Source organism: Scleropages formosus, chromosome 19 (assembly GCF_900964775.1).
Source record: "Scleropages formosus chromosome 19, fSclFor1.1, whole genome shotgun sequence".
NCBI lineage: Eukaryota > Metazoa > Chordata > Actinopteri > Osteoglossiformes > Osteoglossidae > Scleropages > Scleropages formosus.
In genome coordinates, this window is record NC_041824.1 from 14,151,370 (window position 1) to 14,173,146 (window position 21,777).

The following is a 21,777-nucleotide window of genomic DNA, read 5'->3' on the forward strand; positions in this document are numbered from 1 at the left end:
CACTGCATCCAGGGCCCACCCTGTGTTTACAGCAAGGCTTATTAAATACAGCACGGATCACTGGCCTTCCGCTTCCCAAAGCGGCACAGACTGGCCTGGACACAAAGTCCATAACAGTGTTGAGCGTTACACTGGCTTCCTATAAACATCATTAAAACGTCAGAGCAGAAGGCCCTTAATGTTGCAGAACATAGAGAGAGTTAAAACGATTGAAAAATAATAGCTCAGATAAGCAGTATGCAAGATCTCATGAATCTCTGGAGCAACAGGAGATGGAGCAAATATCTTACCAGAGGCAAGTTGGCACAGTTGGACTTGACCTCATACTCAATGTAGGCTGTCTCAACTCCTCCCTCGGTTCGGCCATCCTGAGTGTAGCACAGGTCCCGTGTGGAGTTGATTTGCTTGTCTAGCTCCTCCAGAGGGAACACACAGAGTGCCGAGTCCTCGCCAGGCTTACTGGAAGAAGCCAGACGAGTGGAGAAGACCCCCAGGAGCACCTTGCTGCCCGGGCCCCCATTTGGAAGGCCCACACATGCCGCCTGCAGGAGGCTGTAGCTGTTCCCCTGTGGAGAGCGGCAGACCAGCGGCACCTCCACGTATGAATAGTAGGAGGTGTCGTCAAGACAGACACGCGATATGTACGTCTTGTATTCGCGCGATTGCGATTTGATGTCCCGCCGACAGAAGAGAAAGTAGACGTGCGAGCCGTGGGAGAAAGCCTTAACAAAGTGGTGGTCGTACTCCGAAAGCCGGCCAGCCACCGCCAGCTTGGCTGTCTCCTCGTAGGAGAAGACGGGCTCAGAGGCTAGGTTGCGGGTTGAGATAGGTGGGTGGCTGCTGGTGTAACCCCTCCCTACGAAAAGCACTGGCAATCGACCGCGTGACTGTACAACCAAGCCCACAGTGGAGACCAGAGGGTCATTGGCTGCCACATATTGTGTGTCTACAGGCCTTTTAGTGGAGAACAGCACATCCTGGATGGAGTCCAGGCTACGCTTCTGACAGATGCCCTGGTTAACACTACCACAGCTGATGAGCTCCTGGGAGTAGGGGTTCACCAGCAGCAGCTTGTTGTGGTTACTGGTGCGCCGAGCCTGGGGGCAGTTACTCTCTGTGACGGGAGGCAGGCAGTCCTTGCTATCCATCACCGGGCCGGTTATCTCCTCCAGCACTGGCACCAGTTTACTGTTAAGCTGGAAGAGGCGGTCCTGTGCCCCGATGTAGACGGTGCCCACAGAGGGGTCGGGATGCAGGGCGAGGTGCTGGAAGCTGGTGTCATTGCGGGAGAAGGTGAGGTAGATGTGGTCCGGTGGCACACCGAAGCTGCCCCAGAGAAGAGACAGCAGCATCAGGCCAGAAACAGCAAAGCTGGGGGCCATGCTTGGAGCCACGGCAAACACTCTGGATGCGGGACGGGGAAGAGACCCAGACTGTGGTTAATACAACTGCTGAATAACACTCCAGAGATGTCTCCTTTCATTTTTATCTGCCTTCGTCAAAATTCGCTCCAGTAAACAAGACATAAAGAAAATGTTACAAGCAGAAGTTAACAATTACTGAACCAAAGACTGAAATGTGTCTTACCATTGGTCTCCAGTTTTGGGCTTAAAGAGGCATTTTCTCTATTGGCCACCTAGCTGCATTTTCGTGAGCACAACCTGCAAAAGATCATAGAACAGAACACATTGACTACAAGAAAGTGTCTCTAAGCAGGACAAAAGTGTGTCGTGTATAACAACACAAGAAGAGTGAGCTGAAGGTGGCTGAAGGTTAATTAAAAAGAACTCGAGAAAGAAATCAGAACCTAAACCTGTGGGAGAAGCCATACTCTATGCCATCCAGCAAACTCAGATCCTTTGGCAGCACGCAAGGCCATCTTATTCTGAGTGCTCCTGCCATGTTAACAGTCTGACTTGTGAGACAGGCCTTGTCATGCACACAGTGCCAACATCTGCGGTGTCTGACTAAAGGCGAGAGGCTATCGATAAAGGGCTGTAGCAGTGAGCAAAGCCACAAAAATGCTTTTCAAATCCGAAAGTCACACATTACATAGTTTAATGGAAGTTATTTTCAGTTCCATTTTGCAATTTTAGAGCACTTACAGCCTCTATAAATTCAGAGGGGGAACACAATGCACAGCAATATTTAGGTTTGACAAGACGTAAAATAATTTCTGTGATCTGCGATTGGTTACACACAATTTTCCATTTGGACTGCTTTCTTTGTGGTCCTCACATGTGGTTACATTTAGCCAAGAAGCAGCAGCCTCTCTGTTAGCCTGTTCCTAGGTAGGTGACCAACTGCGCAGAGTTACTGAGATACGAGTACAGGTAGAAATACAGCACATGATGAGAAATGCAGTGTCGATGATGGTCTGTGCCAGAAGTGAGCAATGATGCATTTTTTGAGAATCGCCCTAGGACAAACAGGTGAGGCTTAGCTTGTACAGACAGGCTGTTGAGGTGGGGATGCATACCATGCAAAAGGGACACCAGAGAGAGACACTGTCACCACCACCTTTGCATTTTATATCAGTTCTAAAGGCAGCTATTTGTGTAATGTGTGCAGGTAAATATGCTGCTATATGACACACTGTGTGTCTGCTTCTATATCTCTGTGTCTTTTGTGAAATGCACTTAGTTGCAAGTTTACTCTTGTTACTTCCATCTGCTACATGAACAAATGTAGCGGATGGTTTTCCTTCTTCAAATAGATGAATGAACATAAGACATTGTGATATTGGAGAACTTTCATCACACCCCTACTTTAGCTAAGTTCCCACTGGGTCACCATGAACAGCAGTCTCACATTTTTGAAGCTTCGCTCTGTCCCGGCTCAGTCCTGGGTCAAACTGTAGAACACAGTGCAAACCAAAAATAAGACAAAATATTCTCTATGTGGCTACTCCTACAATATATGTTATCAATACTGGTGCTACTGGACCAACTGCTTGCAGGTCAAGAGTCGCATGTCTGAAATGCATGAATAAATGTAAATGTACAGCCAATATGCCATTGATCTTTTACAGCTGGCCTCTTGTAAACATAATGAAATGCTCGCCCCCTGTTAAGGGCAACAATCAAGTTCTTTCTTTGCAGAGAGTATTTAATAAGGCTCCTTTACGCCTGTTCACCGTCAAGTCTCAAAGACAGACACTTAGAAATTAGAATTTCATTAGACATTCAGTAGAGCAAAGAGATCTAGTTAGGAAAGCATTAACCACAATCTCCACAATTCATTGGAGAAAGAGCTCACATAAAGGATGCACTTTAACCTGTTTACGGATGCTCGTGTCTCATAAAAGCACATTTTTCTGTCCTGCTGAAGCACAATGGAAACAAGACGCAGGCCACTTGCAATTTTTACGAAACATCTGCAGACTGGAGATTTAACAGACCACTTTAATGACGCAGCTCGTGCCGTTTGATGACTCTTCATGTGGGCAACGCAGGCATTTCTTACAAAAAGCGGTCTGTCGCGCTATCCTGGGAACTGCATCGGGAAGTGCCAGAGTGCTGGTATGAATTCTGGGAAGGATGTGTCTTAATGTCTTCTAACATGCAACGAGCCATTAGCAGCGTGACAGGGCACCGCAAGCTGCGTTGGACTTTTCGACCAGTTTCGGATTATCAAGCTCCAACACGTCCCCACGGCCGGCAAGGCCCAACATGTGGAACGTGTCTAATAATGCGTTGCTTAAGGAGTATCCGGAGGGGGAGGGGTCAAGACGGACGGATGATTAAAACAGCTACTAGACAGAAAAAACAAATAAGTAATTAGTGGCCGATGACTCAAAATACAGACAATCGCTGTGGAGAGCAGCTGATTAGCAGGATCCTGGAAACCCTAACTGAAGGAACACGGTGACATTGGTAAAACATGCCACTGCTTTCTGAATTGGACATCTTTCCTGATTCTTTGTCTGTTTAAACATGATCCACTTTTGAATGGTATAAAATAACTATGAAATGAAAGCAAACAATAAGGCCTGCAAACAACTTTGTAAAGTTTGACTTCTAGAGACGTTTTACAATTTAAATGTTCCCCCCCCATGTAAAGATTTCTGGCAGAAGAACGGTGAAGAAATACTTTGTACAATCCATTAGAAAATTTTTATTCAATTTTGTGAAGTCAATTTGAATATTTTATTTCATTTTTGTGGGCAATGTCCTGTTTAGTTTGATACGCATCTGTGCCAGTTTTCAGTTCTAAAAAAAAAATAAATAAAAAATTCTAGCACGGTATCAAAACAAAAAATATTCAGTGTAAATTAAAAAAGTGTTTGCATCGTACATAATACATTCAGTTCATTTCAGCCTTTTGGTCACAAAGAACTTCTTATCGCCTTTTCCCATCGTCCAGATTCTGGCTCCTGTCTTTACTGAGAAGAGACTGGAATAGCACATTTTTACATAACTTCAGCAGCTATGGCTTTAACCTGGCCTGAGCTGTGTTATACTCCCCATTTTACACCTGCTGGGTTATTCATAGAGCTCTCAGACAGCGAGTGCCGCACGTCTCTCCCCACTGGTGAGCTCCAGGGATCACCGGTTTAGCTCTGCTAACAGCTACACACAGGCAGTCTTTTTAGCAACTGTTCTTCCGGGGAACCACTCCCACTAACATGGAATTCTGGATGTGCTCCAGTCTCTGGGGGGTGGACATGGGCTGGGGGTCAGGAGGAAGTTTCCATGGTGGCGAGCGCCCCGCCTTGTGCCGCAGCTCCTCGGCACCGAGGCCAGCCAAAGAGCAGGTGGGGACAAGAGCAACAAGCTCCCGCCGGTCTTGGTGTCGTTCCGCTGAAGCCACAGTGGTGGAGGCCTCCACAGCACGGCCAGACGGCAAACATTCATTCCATTGTACCACGGTGCCAGCGAAGGGCAGGGAAAGCACTAAAACGGCTGACCCCTTTGTCACAAGAGATGTGCGGTCAGCTGAAAGACAAACCTTCCGCATGAAACATAACAGGGAAATAGAAAGCGATTTAAAATGCCAGCACAGCAAAATAAAATGCTCCATATCGCTGGTCTGATTACAGGTGACAGCTTAACAAAGGAACATTGCAGCATAAATAATTGTGTGACTTATGGTTACCCTGGATCTTCAAGTTCCCCAAGGCAAGAAGAGAGAATAACACGGCATATTAGTGCACTGCAGTCCTCACAGGTACTGAACCCTGAAGAAAAGCAACCAGTTTGAACTGTGCCAAGGAAAGACTTGCTAGCAAAACTGCCAACAAAAAATGTTGTTGTTGTTTCAATGCCCAGGTCCAAAAGTAACACTCTACATTATAGCTGGTGCCTCAGTCATCACCATTACTATTTCTCCAACAAAATGCATCCATCCAACTAAGGAGAGATTTAACACAGTACAGCCCTTCTGTGTAACTTTCCTGTAACTTCCAGTGGTGTATTGTGGGAAAACAGTGGTTCAGTTTCCCTATGGCTTTTCCTTGCAATGCACCCTTCTTCATTTTGACAAGCACGTATCAGGCTCTCGGCAATGCACTGAAAACAGTGTGGGTCCCCTTGTCAGCTTTCCAGTGAACAACCTCTCATTGCTTGAAAACAAACGCATGATGAAGACATCAAGATCGGCATGCTTTTAGAGTTGGCTGTGGCCTCAGCACAGAAGGGTGATGCTGAGCAGAGCCCTACTCTTGTTTGTGTTCCTCATTGCCATGTGAACCCAGTAGAATAAGCTTCTTGCAATTCTATGGGACAGCTGAGATTCGAACCTGCTACCTTTGGACCCAAAGGTCGCAATTTCGAATATTGCTTCCAGCTGTAGTAGCCATGAGCAGGGTACTTACCTTAAAAATTGCTCCAGTAAAATCACCCGGCTGTAAAAATGGGTAAATAATTGTAGCTAGACTAACATTGTAAGCTGCTTTGGAGAAAAGTGTTACATGAATAAATATAAACAATAACAGTTCACCAGCCCTGCGTTTTGCCCTGTCAGTCCTTTAACTGCCCCATCTGAGACTGGAGCCTGATAGCAACAAGGGCTGACACATTAATAAGTAAAAGGACAGAAGCCTGACAGGCAAATGCCAGACTCACGGTGCCCCAGCTGTGGTAGAACCACTGATATCAATCACGGGGAGTGGATGCAGTTGCCCCTGCAGGGCTCTGCCTGTCACTGGACTTGGGGGGTGAGGGGGGCTTCTTAATAATTGAAGATGGAGAGCAGCTTTTATGTGAGACCCCCTGTGGTGGAGGGCTGACTGCATAAGTGGCACAATGAGGATTCATGTGGAGACTACGGTGTGGATGTATGACAAAAGTTCGCTCAGAAAATCTGAGTGACCGCTGCAGCCCATTAGCCAACACCGCGTCCTGTATTCCAGCAACTGCCATTGCAGGCACTAACCAGAACTGCATAAATGTTTAAATGCGGTGATCACCATAAAGCAGGAAGAGCTGAAACCTGAAAAAGAGACAGTTTGGGTTCCATTTCCAACTGAAGAATGGTACAGCTGTGACAGTCCAGTCTTTTTTTTTTAAACAGATATGCATCTATTCATCAGGACTACCTACAACACCCCCCCCGCCCAAGTCCCAGCAAATTAGTGTTGATGCTATGGCCCTGAAGAGACGTGTCCTCTCTACATTTCCCGAAATGTAAGCCTTCAGCATGTCCTGTGTAGTTGCTGGACCATACAGTCACACGGTCCATACAGGTGGCATAATGATCAAGTCCTGCAGAAGCAGACAGGGAGCAAAGAAAGGTCACCCTCTCCCACAACTGATCCACTTTGTCAAACAAGAAGATGTAGCAAAAGGCATCACACGGACAGAGAAGCATGGAATGATTATTGTTCTTGGAAACAATGGCTCCATAACAGTAGATTTGGGTTGGCAGCTCAAGTTTCCCACCAAAATTTTGACAATACTTTTGAGGCCAGGAATCATGGTATGGTCTGTAACAGTCCAAACAATCATAATGACTAAGCTGACTATCCCGTGGGAGGAAGGCCTGGAGGCAACCCATGAGAGTTAGAGGCATAAATACTTATAACTTGTGACCGAATGCTGGGAAGGATGATGGGGGGCAATCATCTATCCAGTGGTGATGAGATACAGAGGCTTTGTGGGGACTCAGTGTATACTGATTGACACTGCAGTGACAGGAGCAAAGCTAAGAAAGGTCCTGAAGGAACTGGCCTAGAAAGCAGAAAATGGAACCTTCTGGGCAGTGGCTAAGAGGGAACAATAAAAAATGCAGACCACATGATTTATGAAAGCAGCTGGAAAACTGTGAGTAGAGAAAGGGATATGTTTGCTGTGGTCACAGAGAGAAGACAACACACAGAAGGAATGGCCTGTTACAGCAGGTGTAGGGGTGATGTCCCTACCGCTGGCCCATCACTAGGAGATGTTCTGAGATGAAAGGGGCAAAACATCGATGAGGGGTGGCTTCTGATTCCACAACTGGTCCAAAGGCACCGGCTGAGGTGCGACAAGAAGCACTGCCCAGCAGGAAATACCTCTATATATATATGGAACTGGTACAACTGTTGTGACAGTACAAACTATCCCAATGGTGTTCACAGCAAAAGAAATCTCAAAAGACTTTCAATGCACTATGATCAATATACCATGTGCCTGGTATTTAAGTGTGCAAGAGGGACTGGAACCATACGTAGCACAGAACTGCAGCAGGGACTTTGCTTAGCTTACAGCATAGTGATTTCAGCTACTGTTAAACCACAGAGGCTATACTTAAACAAAACATTTCAGTCTTCTAACACCAGCGCACAAAACAATGTAATAAGAAACTATGCATGAAAACCTAAGAAAGGAAACAAATATTAAAAAAAGAAATTAATGAATAAACGGTCCACCAGCGACAGGAAGGAGGGAAAATGGCTGTTGGGATGGTCCCGAGAGGGGGAGGCCATGGGTCAGAGAGTTGGGGCAGCTGCCAGGCCTTCTACTAAAATTGCAGGCTTCCTTCTTAGACATCATACATGAGACAAGTCTATTTTGGCCTGTTATCATGAGGAATGTGCACTCAGTGCTGACATGGTGAGAAAGGGGGGGATTGTGGTGCAAGCTGGATTTCTAGAGGCTGGTTTCATAACCTAAATAAACTATGTCGCCATGTTAGAAGTGTTTTCACTATCCTAGAATGTAACCAGAAGTGTCGATATAAGTTGCACATCCACAGTGCTGCCTGAAAGTATGTGAACTCCTTGTGTCCCTTAATTTTACCACTAAAAATGAAAAACAGTAGCAGCGCAGGTGCAAAAATAAGTGAACCCCAAGTTGCATTGGTTAAACCGAGTCGGTAAGTAGAATCAGGTGTGTAAATCGCAATCACTTAATAATTCAGCCAAGTTTATCTTAAGATTTAAGGTTAAGATTATATAAATTTCTTTCAATATTCTATAAAAAAAAAAAAGACCATCCCTGTAGGGTTCACATACTTTGAAACAGCACTGTATTTCTTCTATTAGGCCTCAAGTACGCCGCTTTTTTTCTGCTCAGCACCACCCTTGTAGTTACATGAGTAAGTTCAGCCTTCTTTCACCATGAACAATACAGGCCAAAATGTGCACACTGCTCACCCAACATCTGGAGTGTGCTCCTCTTGTGACATGACCACTACAGATGTGAATGATGAAATGTAAGAGGATTTTAAATTAAAAAAAAAAAAAAAAAAAAATCCATCCTTCAAGGAATCTTTGGAGAATGTAAAACATTCAAAAGCCTGAAATGCAAGGAACGACACTGCTTCTTGAGAACAATTTTGCATAGGTTTGATTTTCTCAGTTTAAGTCATGCCACGCGCTTCTGCAGGAAGCTATAGCTCATAATAGGCATACTGTGCAGGTGCTCGCTTGCAGAGTGCCACTGATTTGGCAGAATTACCTGTAGATTGACATATCACAGTAAGGTTATGGTGAAAAGCATGACACATCATGGTTTGTGCATGATAAGGCTTTTAAGGTATGTTTTAAACTAATAACTGTTTGGGTACAGGGAGTACAAAAACATGTCTGTGTGATCTAATCAACATTTTAGCAGGACGTTTGATTTATTTTCCCAGTGCCTGGGTATTCATGTTTGTACACTCCCTGCGTACCCGGCCTCCCACAACGCATCCTTTCATTCACAAAGGGCCTCTCTTTCATGCTGTAGAGAAGGCTGAAAATGCCCCTTGGTGTTCTGGTTGTCCTGACAACAGACCATAGTCCTTAGATGAAAGAGGGTCCCTGAGATATCCACGCTGAACGGCCCTTACACCCAGCGCTTTAATCCGCATCCCTGTTCATGTAAAACCACCAAACGACCCGTCTGTGCAACGTGTTCTCTGTGTGAATCCTTTTCATGGCTGATGGAGGGGAAGTTCACTGTGATCCAAAAACTTCATGCTTCAAAACCAACTGCATGCACTTCTCTAAGCACATGAAGTAAACTGTGTAAAAACCTTGGACTTCACAGTCCATATCACCCCCATCACGCATCCTCTTTTCAGTGTTGCCACACCTGCTTCATGAACTGCTATTGAGCCCCAAACATCATATCTACTGAAAAACCCATCTCATTTTTCAACCAATGAAATGTACAGGCTGAACCTTTGCAGTTGCCAGCCTGTAATTTGTACTGCAAAAACCCATCTCATCTGTCACCTAACCTGTCTGCTCTATGATTTCATAAGGCCTTATCTATCAAACTCCTGATAGAAACAGAACAGCTGTGCCATATCATCCGTTGGAAGGAAAAGCACAAATATTTCCCCTAGCAAACTGTGCCAAAGCAAGGTTGGAAAAAAAAAAAACAAAAAAAAAAAAAAAAAAACAAGTGTCACATGTGAACTGGGAAAAAGAATGACATCATAGAGGACATCAACAATTGATGGAGGTGGACTACCCGGGAACAGAAACGCTCCAAACATGGTGATGGTCCTGGCAAACATGTGGGAGGAGAAGAAGCAGACCAGGGAACACAGGCCTCACAGTGCAGCATGACACAATAGGACACTGTGTGGGCCACGTTTTTGCTGACGGAAACCATGGCCCCAAAACACTTGGCACATGTGTTCCCAGGGACGCACAGAATGTCGCACCAGTGTGCCAACTTTTAATTTTATTACTGCCACTTGTATGTACTCTGAAGAGACAGAAACACATAGCTCTGAAAATACAAGGCCCTTTTCTCTGAAACAGTGATTGGCTGTATTTTCCCCTTCAAACACTTTTAAAGGTTGAAATGCTTATATAGAAATAAGGGAAATTAATGCACATTTCCCATTAACTGGTCTTAATTTCAGAAATCTGAACAGCAAAAAAAAAAAAAAAAAACTTATTCTATTATTAATTATATTTTGTTTCAACCCCATGCCAAGTTCACCCAAAAATCATTGTAAATGATGCCCAAAATCAGAAGAAAGAATATCAATTATGCATTGTTTGATTACATTCATTTTAAGAGTGCTCTTCTCACCCAGAACACTGAACAAAGTTGTAATGCTAAATAATGTTACTGACAATAATGCAAAATAAAGATATAAGATATTATCCATATACAATACATAAGATCCTACCCAAACCATACATGGCCAGACCACAAATGAGAACATGGGTACCCCGTTCCCAAAACGCAGCGTCTCACAGCTTGTCTCACTCAGCTGCTTGACAAAACTTTGAAATGTGATCTCAGTTTATTGTGTTGGACCAAGAATCCCCAGCAGCTTGGACTGGATATCTTAGACCAGACAAATGAAAAGCTTGACCAGTTAATGGCAAGTGTTCTTAATAATAGCAAAGCAGATGGGGTTTTAGTGTATTTCTAGAGATAAAACGTGACTAATTTCCATTGGCACTCCTAACACACATAAATATCACTGTGCTGATTCTTAAAAGAATAACATACACGATGTGTAAGACTTCCAGTCACTCACAAACATACCACGGTTTCATTTATTAAAATATAGTCTTTCAAGTACTACACAATAAAATAACATTCATTCGCAACAACTTGTGCAATAAAGACTTCTGCCTGGTCCTGTGTCTGTCCTCCAGGGCTCATGTCTCAAAGTGGTGAACTACTCAGGATAGGTGGTGCACAGAAGGCTGCAGGCTTTGGCAGGGCTTACTGTAGGATCTGATGTACTCCTCCTTCTACGATCCAGGGGCAGAGCTAACTGTGATCTGATCATTGCACTGCATGGTACTCCACATGTTCTCGAGTTGATGTTTTCCTCAGCTCACTGGACACCTGGTCAACTCCTGACTATAGCTCAAGTATTCCAAAGGTCATGGAAAAAATGCAGCCTAATTAGTTTTGGCAACCAAGTAAGTCACTGCCAAGTGCAGATATGTGATTTTTTTCTGGTGTTTTTAAGTCAAGTAAGCTGGCAGATGATAACAGTGACAGGTAATAAATACAGGGTGGAGAAGATATGGACATTCAGACTTGAAGTTTCCAGTGAAATCCCTGCTCCTCGCCACTACCTTCGAACAAAGTCCGTACTCTTAGCTGCCCCAGTAAAAATACCCAGTTTTTTAACTTATTAAAATGCTGTAAATAGCTTTTGGCAAATGAAAAATACTATTGCGTGTTCTGAAAACCACTCCATTTGTTGGATTTTCATTGCATCCCAAGAGTTCCACTGCAAGAAGCAGAATTAAGTCATTCTTAATGGGGCGGAGTTGTTATTGAAGCTACATCCTTACTGGCAATCTTACAGAAGCCCCTTGTAAGACAGTTCTGCACATAAGCAGCCTTCAGTGTACCTTGATGGTGCAACACAGGAAATTGCAGGAAATCTAAATATTAGTATGGAGGGTCTACAGTCAGACTCGCTATGTATGAACATGCATGTTTCAATGACAGTCTTTGTATTTCACTGTTGCTTTTCACAACGGACGTTAAATGCCACGAAGGAAGAGACCATTTCAGGACAAGGTGTGACGCAGAGAACTTGAACTCCCAGTAAAATTTCTAGCACAACACGGAGCTTTGACCTAGAGTCTCTGTTAGCGATTTTCATGTTTCAAAAACACTCCTACTGCGCATTCTCTAGCTGTTGGATGTGAAATTCCCTCAGTGTCATTTCCAGCTGGTGGAAATGCCAAATTGTTTGCACCTTTCCACATGACCAGTTTTTTAGGTTCATCTTTTCAATATGCTGTCATCTTTGAAACCATCTGAGTCCCGCTAACTCTTACGAGTTGTAATGTAATCTTATTTTACATCAAAGAGTTTATCACCAAAACAGACAAAACTAATGAAGAACCCTTTCCTTCAGAACTCTAACTGGATGTTCCACTTAAAATATCTGGGATCTTGTCTTGTGCTTTTATGTTTTTTTTTTTTTTTTTTTTTTACAGTCTTGGCATAATTACTCAGGCTTCTGCAAAGATTTCTTTTTAATTGTCTTCCAGCAGGTTTAGACTGAGATTATTACTAGTGGTTCCTGGGGAGTTCACACTGAAATTCAAATTCACTTTTCAATTGGTTCGTGTTGTTTTGGTTACAGCCTCCAAAGTGTCATGAGTCCTTCCAGGATAAAGTCATCCTTGACTTCTCCTAACCCTGACCTATGGCTACAGCCATGGCAAGGAAGTGCCAGAGAGATAATGGATGTCTTGTTGCTGAGTTTGGAGGAATTCTGAAACATCGCAACAAGGATGAGTAGGAGTCACCATCAAGTACAAGGGAAGGATAATGAACAATCTTCATACTAGGTACAAACTGTTCTAGTGATCATATCCTAATCCATTCCTATAAACAACCTTTTTTAAAGTACATATAGGTGTATCAGAATTAAGAACACTTTGTCAGTATGTAGCATACTGGAATTAGTTATAGTTTGGTGCCAAACATTTCCACATACACAATCGCCCAGTATGTTATAATATTGCATGATCCACTGTGATTCAAAGTCAACATGAAACTGACACATGCATACTTCCAGGGTTCAGAAACACTTAAACTGATGAACTGATGGAGCACAATTCCGTTCTGTCTCACAGCGCCTAGGTGGTGCGAGAGGATGTGGGTTCGATCCCCGCTCAGTCTGTGTGGAGTTTGCATTTTCTCCCTCTGTTTGCATGGGTTTCCTCCCACAGTCCAAAGACATGCTGTTCAGGATCCCTCATAGTGTGTGAGTGACACAGAGAGAGTGTGTTTCACTGATGTATGGATGAGTGACCCACTGTAAGTGGTGTGGTGTATCTAGCAGTGTAAGTCACCTTGGTGAATAAGGTGTGTGGGCTCATAACACTACATAGAGTTCATTTGAAGTCACTTTGAAGGAAAGTGTCTGCTAAATAAATAAATGTTAAGCAATTCAGCAGAACTGGCAACCAGGAGGTGTCTTACTGGGTCAGCTGTACACCTGGAAAATGACTAGTGGAAAATTGTGATTACTTAAAGAATCTGTAAACAATTGAGTCTCAGGACACAAAAACACACACTAAACCCCACAAAGGTTTATTAATAACCTTCAGATCACCTGTCAGCTCCTTCATTCCCTCTTTTTTCTCTCAGTTCTTCTGATCTGGAAGAAAGGAATGCTACTCCCCCATTTCCCTCCAGAATTAGTCATCTTTCAGTTCTTCAAAGCCCTGTAAACACATACAGCTAATTTAAGCAGAATAATAAACCGCAGAGCATCTTCTTTCAACTCAGAGACAGATTTTATTCTGGAATACACTAATGTACAACAATATACTGTGTGGTAAATAGCTAGCAAATATGATATGTAGCATAAAGTGTTTCAGATCCTAGGTTACACAGATCAACAGAAACCACCCAAAAGGTTACGGCTTATATTTTGAGTTTTAAAAAAAGATGTACTTGGCATCAATGTGGAATAATGTGTTGAAAATCATGGCTGTTCTCACTGAAAACCAATTGCTGAACCACTTTCTTCGGAATCACACAACAATATAAGAGAAACACTGCATTGCTTCAAAGTGCTTGAACTAGCGCTCTCATAAGTCTTTTTAATGAATTGCATGAAGTCATTAAGTCACAGCTTGGTCGGTCCCACTCTCTGGCAGGTCTGGGGTTCGAGTCCTGCTTGGGGTGCCTTGTGACGGACTGGCGTCCTCGGTATCCCCCCTCCCAAGCCTTGCGCCCTGTGATGATGGGTAAGGCTTCAGATTGCCACGACCCCACTGAGGACAAGCAGTTTCAGACAGCGCGTGCGTGTGTGTGTAAAACTTTCAGATATATTCAGGATTAACTGCAGTAGAAAACAGGTATATACTGAAGTCTGACAGGGCCAGTACTGGAGATTGTGAGGTTGCATAAATGATTTCAGTTCTTAACTGTGAGCTGCGAAAGAACCTGTTGTCTTGTTCCAAGTGGTATTTCAGAGGTAGCAGTGATAAAAGCAGGGGACAGCCTGGCAGGGCAGAGCCAAGACATTATCCCGAAAAGCTGGATAACAGGTCAATTCACACAGAACCGTAAAATGTCAGACGTCAAACTCAGTCACTCTATCCACTGCACAGAGCGAGGAGGGCTCTGTCAGACAGCGTCAGCCAGTGGCCTTACACAGAGAAACAGAACACTTTATTCATAGCACAGAAACAAGGTGTTGAGGCATCAATCACATCTCAGCATTTACAGTCAATCCAGAGCTTTCAGGAGATGATGGCTCACCAGAAACAGCACTGGGCCAAATTTGCCACAGCCACTGTGGCAAAGAGACATTACGACCTTTGTTTTCGGTCAGCTGGACATATACTACTTGACTGGACATACACAACCTTCACTGTGGCTTTAAGTCTGCACACTGCACTCATGGAGTAGGTTTAAAGTGATACCTGCTAAACATCTATACATTTAGCTGATGTTTTTCCTGCTTTTCTCCAGAGCAATAGATAGTGTTACACTACTTACAATGATTTAATAATGTATACAGCCAGCTATTTTTCCGTTTTTTTTTTTTTTTTTTTTTTAAACTGGATCAATTCTAGGTTAGCACCATGCTAAAGGGTACTACAGCAGGATGTGGGATTCAAACTTGCAACGACCAAGTCCAAAGGTGGCAGGTGTAACCACTACACTAGTTCTAATTTAATGTTCAGTTACACAATATCTACAAGCAGCCTGACCCATTAATGCAGTTACACATCTGCTCAGTCAGACTGCACTCAAGCTTTTCCCATATTTTGTGGAGGCCAGTGGCCTGACAAACAAGTACAACAGGAGGAGATTTCAGCATATGTGGCTGCTGCCTCTTCCATCCCTGACCAGGCTGTGTCCTGAACCTACGACCCTCTGTCAAGGCTGAAACTGCAACAACAAGGACACAGAACTTGTAAGACTGCCTGCATTAAAGAATGCCATGTTTCTGGCATCAAGTGCAAACATTTTATTGGTAATGACCTTTAAAAAGATAAATGCTTCAGTAAATGATTTTTTTTTTAAAAATCTGTGATGGTGAAATAGCAACTATCCAAGGAACAAAGGGCAAAACATTGCTTAACTTTAGTGTCCTCGCTGTGGACAGCGGAGACATGACGGTCCTCCCAAGAACTTAATGGGAGGAAGGGTGCTGGGGGTCTTCCTGGCCTTCTGTCACAGAAATGAGAGCTGGAGCACTTCATTTAAAAGACAATGGACACCCCTCTGAAGCTGCAATTGTCCCCCCTTGCTGTTAGTAGAATAAGAACTGGAGTGCGGAGTGGGGACATGGATACACAGAATGGTATTCTACCCGGACACGTGCACGCACAGACGCACACAGACACACACACACACAAAAAAATCCCTCTGAACGCTCATTATCTCCTGCTGCCACTTAACCAGTGACAGAGAATCAATGGAGTCCACTGATTTGGACAGCTCTATATATTAAGAATCGTGAGTGTGCAGTGCTGATTGGAGGAGGGCTGGGGATTGGACAGCTGCGCTTTTGATGTACACTCGGCCGACACACTTGGGAATGAAGGAAACGAGATGGAGTTGGGGGTGGTGACAGAAGGTAGGAGCAGAACAGAGCAAGACCACCGGAATCCTGCCTGGGGGGGGCGTAACGTCAAATGTCTAGACTCTTTTGGGTATACCGGAGGACTCGGCGTCTCACGCCAGCCTACATTAAGGTCCGCAATCACTAACATGTCAGGGATTATAGTCTAGCCTTCACAGAAACTTCCATTTTACTATCTGCTTTAATACATAAAAAGATATGCATCCCATTTCCACCTCACCTTTCCCTGCCTGTCTCTTTAATACCACTTTGTGCAAACTTATTTTACCCTCGCTGAGAGCACTTTTTGGAATTTCTCTAAATAGCCCCTTTTCCTATCATGTCTGCCACCGTTAGTGAGATCTCTGGGCTAGACAAGGTTGAATGGAAAGGGAGGCGTTCGCCACACTAATTCCCGTTGCTCAATGAGAGCTGACAGGAAGTACACAGCTTGAATACACCGCTCAGGAAACTCTCACACACACAGACAGTGCTTTGTGTTCACATGGTCTTGGTGACTTTCACCTGTATAACCTAGATATAACCAAAAAAAAAAAAAAAAAAACCACACATCGAAGAAACAAAAATAATTTTAAAAACATTCTCTTGGCTACCTAATAAAAACACTCCTCTTTAAAAAGGATCATCCCCATTGCTCATTAAAGCTGAATTCATTAGGTTCTGTTTATTGCTCGAAGGTCTGATTTGCCAGTTGCCATGTCCAGACACAAAAGTAAGTGAATCCATGTCACGTGAATCCAGATCTCTGGGGCATCTTCCTACACAACAACCACACAAATTCGAATTTCTGAATTTTGGAATATGCACCCCTAAGAACTGAAAGAGTATCAGCACAATCCTGAATCAAAGTCCATGTTTGTAGGGGGGGCCCCTAAGGTACAGGATGCACTGAAGTGAGGGGGGAAACGCAACCTTGCCCAAAGCTGCCAGGACCTTAGATTGTCATTTAGGTACCCGGGTAGGCTCGGTGGTGCCATGGGGTAACAGACTGCTCTTCATTAGTCAGTCAGTACCCATGAGGAGAGGGAGTCCCTCGTGGCTCTGGGCCTCGGGCCTCTCCCAGACAGAGAACACCTGGCCACGACATCAATTATGAATTGGGGTGGTTGGGCAGACTCAGTCCCAATATCCTTCCCCTAAGGGAGAGGAGTGGCAGAAAAATGCATACACATGGACCAATTAGTTTTCCCCCAGGAGGTGGCCATTTAATAACAACAGCCACCCCCATCTCCCCGCACATCTTTCATTTGAGCTTTATGCAGAAGCAACCAAGGGTTCATAATGCCCATCAACAAAAAAGACAGCCATTTGATAAAAATTTTATGTTGAGCTGACATCTTGATTTGACTCATTCTTGTATTCTGGGTACCACTGCATCTTATAACCCTGTGATAGTACAAAAATACAATTATTAAAATGGCAAACTAGATATTCTGTATACTTTAATCTATACTAAGAATTTATGCTGCATCAGTTATGTGTGCAGCTGCCAAGGCTTTACATTTCAAGACTCTAAAATTAACACACAATTCTTTAGAAAAATACTCTCCCAGTGTAGACAGCACCAAGATTTCCTACCCTGTCTCAATGATTGGGTCAAGTGTCAGGAAAAGGCATCGCTATCTGGACACATTCAGGGCAGCCTTTTGCAGAACTGCAATAGTTATCACAGGATAAGGTATTCGGAGAAATTCTGGTTTAGTTATAGTAAAATGATTACTGCTCGATGTGGAAAAGTTGTTGCCCACATGAACTGAGAGACTTAAGGTTTTTTTTTTTTAAAAAAAGAAAAAATGTTAGAACAATAGGTGATTAAATACGGTGTGGACAGAAGTGTAGACATTTTCAGTAAATTGTTTTCAGAAACAAAAGTACTTCTGACAAAACTTGAAATATGAAATACGATATGAAATATGAAAAAGTGAATGGGGAACACGCAGTATGTAAAAAGCACAGTCAGAAAACAAGCTGTTATATACTTAAAATTAGGAAGAGGCTTAGCTTAGAGTAATAATCAAACTGTCGTCTTCCTCAAAAAAAGAAAAAATAAAAGCAATGCCAACAAAATCAAAAGGAAGTCACCTACTGGACCAACTGCAGGTGGAAATATAAAGCTCAAAAATAGCTTACAGGATTTGTACTGATTCTGCCTTGAAACATAAGGCAGAGAAATAGACCAAGAGATGTGGATTGACTGTCCTGAAATCTAATGGAATTTTTATAATTGTTATGACTGAATACAATAACACTTTCAGTAATACTGTTTGGATGTACAGTATTCCATCCTGTGTCCTAGGGATTCAAGTATGAAATGATAGTTCATATGCAACAGCTGAACCAGAAATGGGTGAGATGTAGATGATTACCTGGATCTTTCTGTCGGGACCCTTCCAGGCATCAGAATGCTTTAGTGCACTTTAATCCAAAGACAATTTAAGGAGTGATGGTAAAAATGTATTTTGCAAAATTTGCAATTCATAAAATAAGCAAAAAAGAATGAAGAGTACATTAAGTAAAAGGTGTATTACTTTGAATAAGTTCAAATGGTTTTTATTGTCATTCCTTTATATAGCTTGTATACAGTGGAACAAAATGTTGTTTCTCCAGGGACCATGGTGCAGCACAGAACAGCATGCAGGACCACACACACACACATCTGATACCGCTTGTCCCATACAGGGTCATGGGGAGCTGGAGCCTAACCCGGCAGCACAGGGCGTAAGGCTGAAGGGGGACAGGACACACCCAGGATGGGACACCAGTCTGTCACAAGGCATCCCAAGCAGAACTCGAAACCCAGACCCACCGGAGAGCAGGACCTGAGCCAACCCACTGCGCCACTGGACCCCCATGCAGGACTACATAAAGTGCAAATACACAACAGTGTGAGATGGGTACAGGACAATAAATACACAGGACATGGGCTGTAAATTGTAAACTGTAGTGTATCTGAATAGCAAGACATCTGAATAGCAATTAGTCACTAAATCCCCAGTGTGACTCCAATGAAGAAGCAGATTCTGTATTCACCTAGAGCCCCAGGTATGCTTGGTGTCATTTTGACACTGAAATTTCATTACTAAATTCATGGATGGGTTTCGTGCCTCCTGCCTACACCAAAGCTGAATATTAATATGTGTACATTGCAAGATACTGCACTTCAAAGGTATTCACTCAAGGCCGTTCACTGAAGGCCAAGCAAGCACATTGCGGAGAACATGACGGAATTTCTACCAAGACATGAAAGGAAGCTCCTCACTCATTCAATTTCAATCAACAGAAGTTACACTGAACTCTTGTGAAAAGGCATGGCCTGTTGCAACTCTGTTAATGATGTGAGACTGGTTCACCACAATCAAAAGCCACAAAACCCACGAAGAGGACCGGAGAGGTATTCAGAAGGGGAAAAGGAAGTATGGTGGAAAAGGTTGAGCGGGGCTTATACAGCAAAAATTTGTAGCATTCCCACTCTTTGCATCAAAACAAGACTTCGTCAAGCGCACAAGGAATACTGCTTTAGTTAATTAGATTTCTTCCTTCCTTGTCACAACTCTAATGGGTTCTGGGTCTTCCAGAGTGAAAGTGACCTTGTTTTAAATGAAGAATGAGAACACTGGCTTCTGTCAAGATGTCACACATGTCATTGACGGGCAATATGCAAAAATATTTTGACTAGGAACAGCAGTATACAAGTTGTTTATGATAATGTAGTATATCATTGTCTTCTGGTTAAATTTCAGATAACATTTCAATCATTTATTTAGGAACACATAACTTAGATAAGCTCACCTTAACTAACTTCAATCAGTTTCAAAACAATACAGTATAATTAAGATAATATGCACAGCGTAGAACATATGACAGATTAATATCATCTGCAAAAAGCTTGGACCATGAGAAGATTTTTGACTTTATTATATCCTTTAAATTCAGACTGAATGTCTGGAAGGGCACAAAGGACACAAACCAGGTCTGCATTTCTAAATGGGGCAGTGCTTTCATGGTCCCCTTCTTTGGAAAAATTCTTATTCAAACGTCTGAGTATGCATGTGCTGGTTCTCACAATTATTAACACAGTCCTCTTGACTTCTCCTAAAGCCCAAGAAAAGAGGACAGACTTGACTTTCCATCTGCAGACAACTGCCAACAATCTTCCCAAAGACAAGGAGCTTTTAACTTCATCCATGTCAATAGGTCTTCAGCCAAAGGCTGAAGACGACTAGTAGAGTCTGAAGAAAGAATGCATGAAAATGACAGCAATACAAAATGTTCCCTTAAAAGACAGATCAGGAGAAAATGTCAGTATAGCAATGATGTAGAAATAGATGATCATCAGACTCACTGGATCTATGTCTATCCTCAGCAAAAGTGTAAAATGTGACTTCTAAAGCAGCTCAGCTTGAGTAGTCCATCCAGTTGCCACATCACAGCTAGAGTGCATAAGTTTATGCAAGTTTCTAGAGAATGTTGACAGTAAAAATGCAATTTTTTTTCTACTGCTTCTCACCATTGATTAATCTCACTCAACTTCACTTGCAGCTCTTAGAGGCCTTATTCCAATTCCTGCTGTCTAAGTTTTCCACTTATTTCTTTATCCTTTCAGACAGCATTTGCTAAAAAGCATCAAAATGTCCTGGCACAAGTTTTCATTTATTAATGTTAAATAGAATGGACACCTTTTGGAATCCCCACAATCATGGATATCAATGTAGTGGAGGAGGGCCATAACAATCTTAACAGAGTGTTACAAAGCTTATAAGTAAACTGCCTAAGACCTCAAAAAACATGCCCATTGCTATATGTCTAAGAAACAGAAAGGCTCAAATAATGCATTAATCCTTGCACACAATCCCCTTACATCAACAAAGTAACAAGAAATTAAGAAACAAACAAGAAATATTTTTGACACAGGAGAATTTTCCCATCTTCAACCCTCACTAGTAAGTTGCCTAACAATCGTTTTCAGTTCAGCTTCATTTGAAAAGACTGATATTAATGCTCTTTGCTTCTTCCTCAAAACTGTGATGTGGCAATTAATTTTCAAATAGCATATTAAAACCTCACATCTGATCTTTGTGTCCAATTACAATGTACTGTAACAAGTTTCTGCCATGTATAAACAGGACCCTAGTTTCCTGTAGACATGATTTTACTATAATTTAATCTGTCAGTCTCTTACCTTCCATCCTGGGGAGCGCAGCAGGGACATTACAATCAAATGGCATCTGAGCTGTACTTCTATAGAAACCACTAGCATAGGTTCAGGTCTACAGCAAAGGAAAAAAAAAACTGAGATCCAGACTAATGATTCCATATCTCACTTTCATACTGAAGTGAAAAAGACAGGCCTTTTGTTTTTCTGTCATACAAACCAGATTAAGTCTCCCATGATATACAGTGCTGCTTGAAAGTATGTGAACACTTGTATCTCTTAGTTTTACCACGAAATGGTTACTTAACCAAAACCATTCTGTCTCATCTGACATAAAAGATGTATAATTACAACTTCCACATGTTGATTTAGAGGAAATCATGCCTTTAATATAAACATTTAAATAAAGCAGGTGGAAAAATAAGTGAACCTCAAACTGCATTGGTTAAATCAAGAAGATAAATAGAATCAGGTGTGTAAACCATAATTTATTAATTTTATACGTTTAAGATTTATATTCATTACAAGAATAATGATCATCAGAACATATACTTTCAAGCAGAACAGTAAGATGCATAGGCAAACCTTTTCCAGCTAGGACCTAGCTGATGCACTTCCTCAAAGAATGAGGAAGTCTTTGGGAGAAAACCCATGAAGACACAGGC

General features: G+C 42.7%; 1 protein-coding gene across 5 annotated transcripts in view; it reads right to left on the minus strand.

Annotated features, from left to right (window-relative positions):
• plxnb1a (plexin b1a) overlaps positions 1–21,777 on the minus strand; it is a 70,657-nt gene that overhangs the window by 23,710 nt on the left and 25,170 nt on the right. For 3 of the 5 annotated variants that reach the window (XM_018760513.2, XM_018760515.2, XM_018760511.2), the window contains 2 exons: positions 1,588–1,661; positions 291–1,404 (listed from right to left, as the gene is read on the minus strand). In XM_018760513.2, the coding sequence (XP_018616029.2) occupies positions 291–1,382 (1,092 nt within the window). In that variant the 5' untranslated portion in view covers positions 1,383–1,404; positions 1,588–1,661. Of the gene's footprint in view, positions 1–290; positions 1,405–1,587; positions 1,662–13,470; positions 13,583–21,139; positions 21,228–21,777 lie in introns of all 5 variants that reach the window. The other 2 variants (XM_018760514.2, XM_018760512.2) reach the window with 2 other exon arrangements.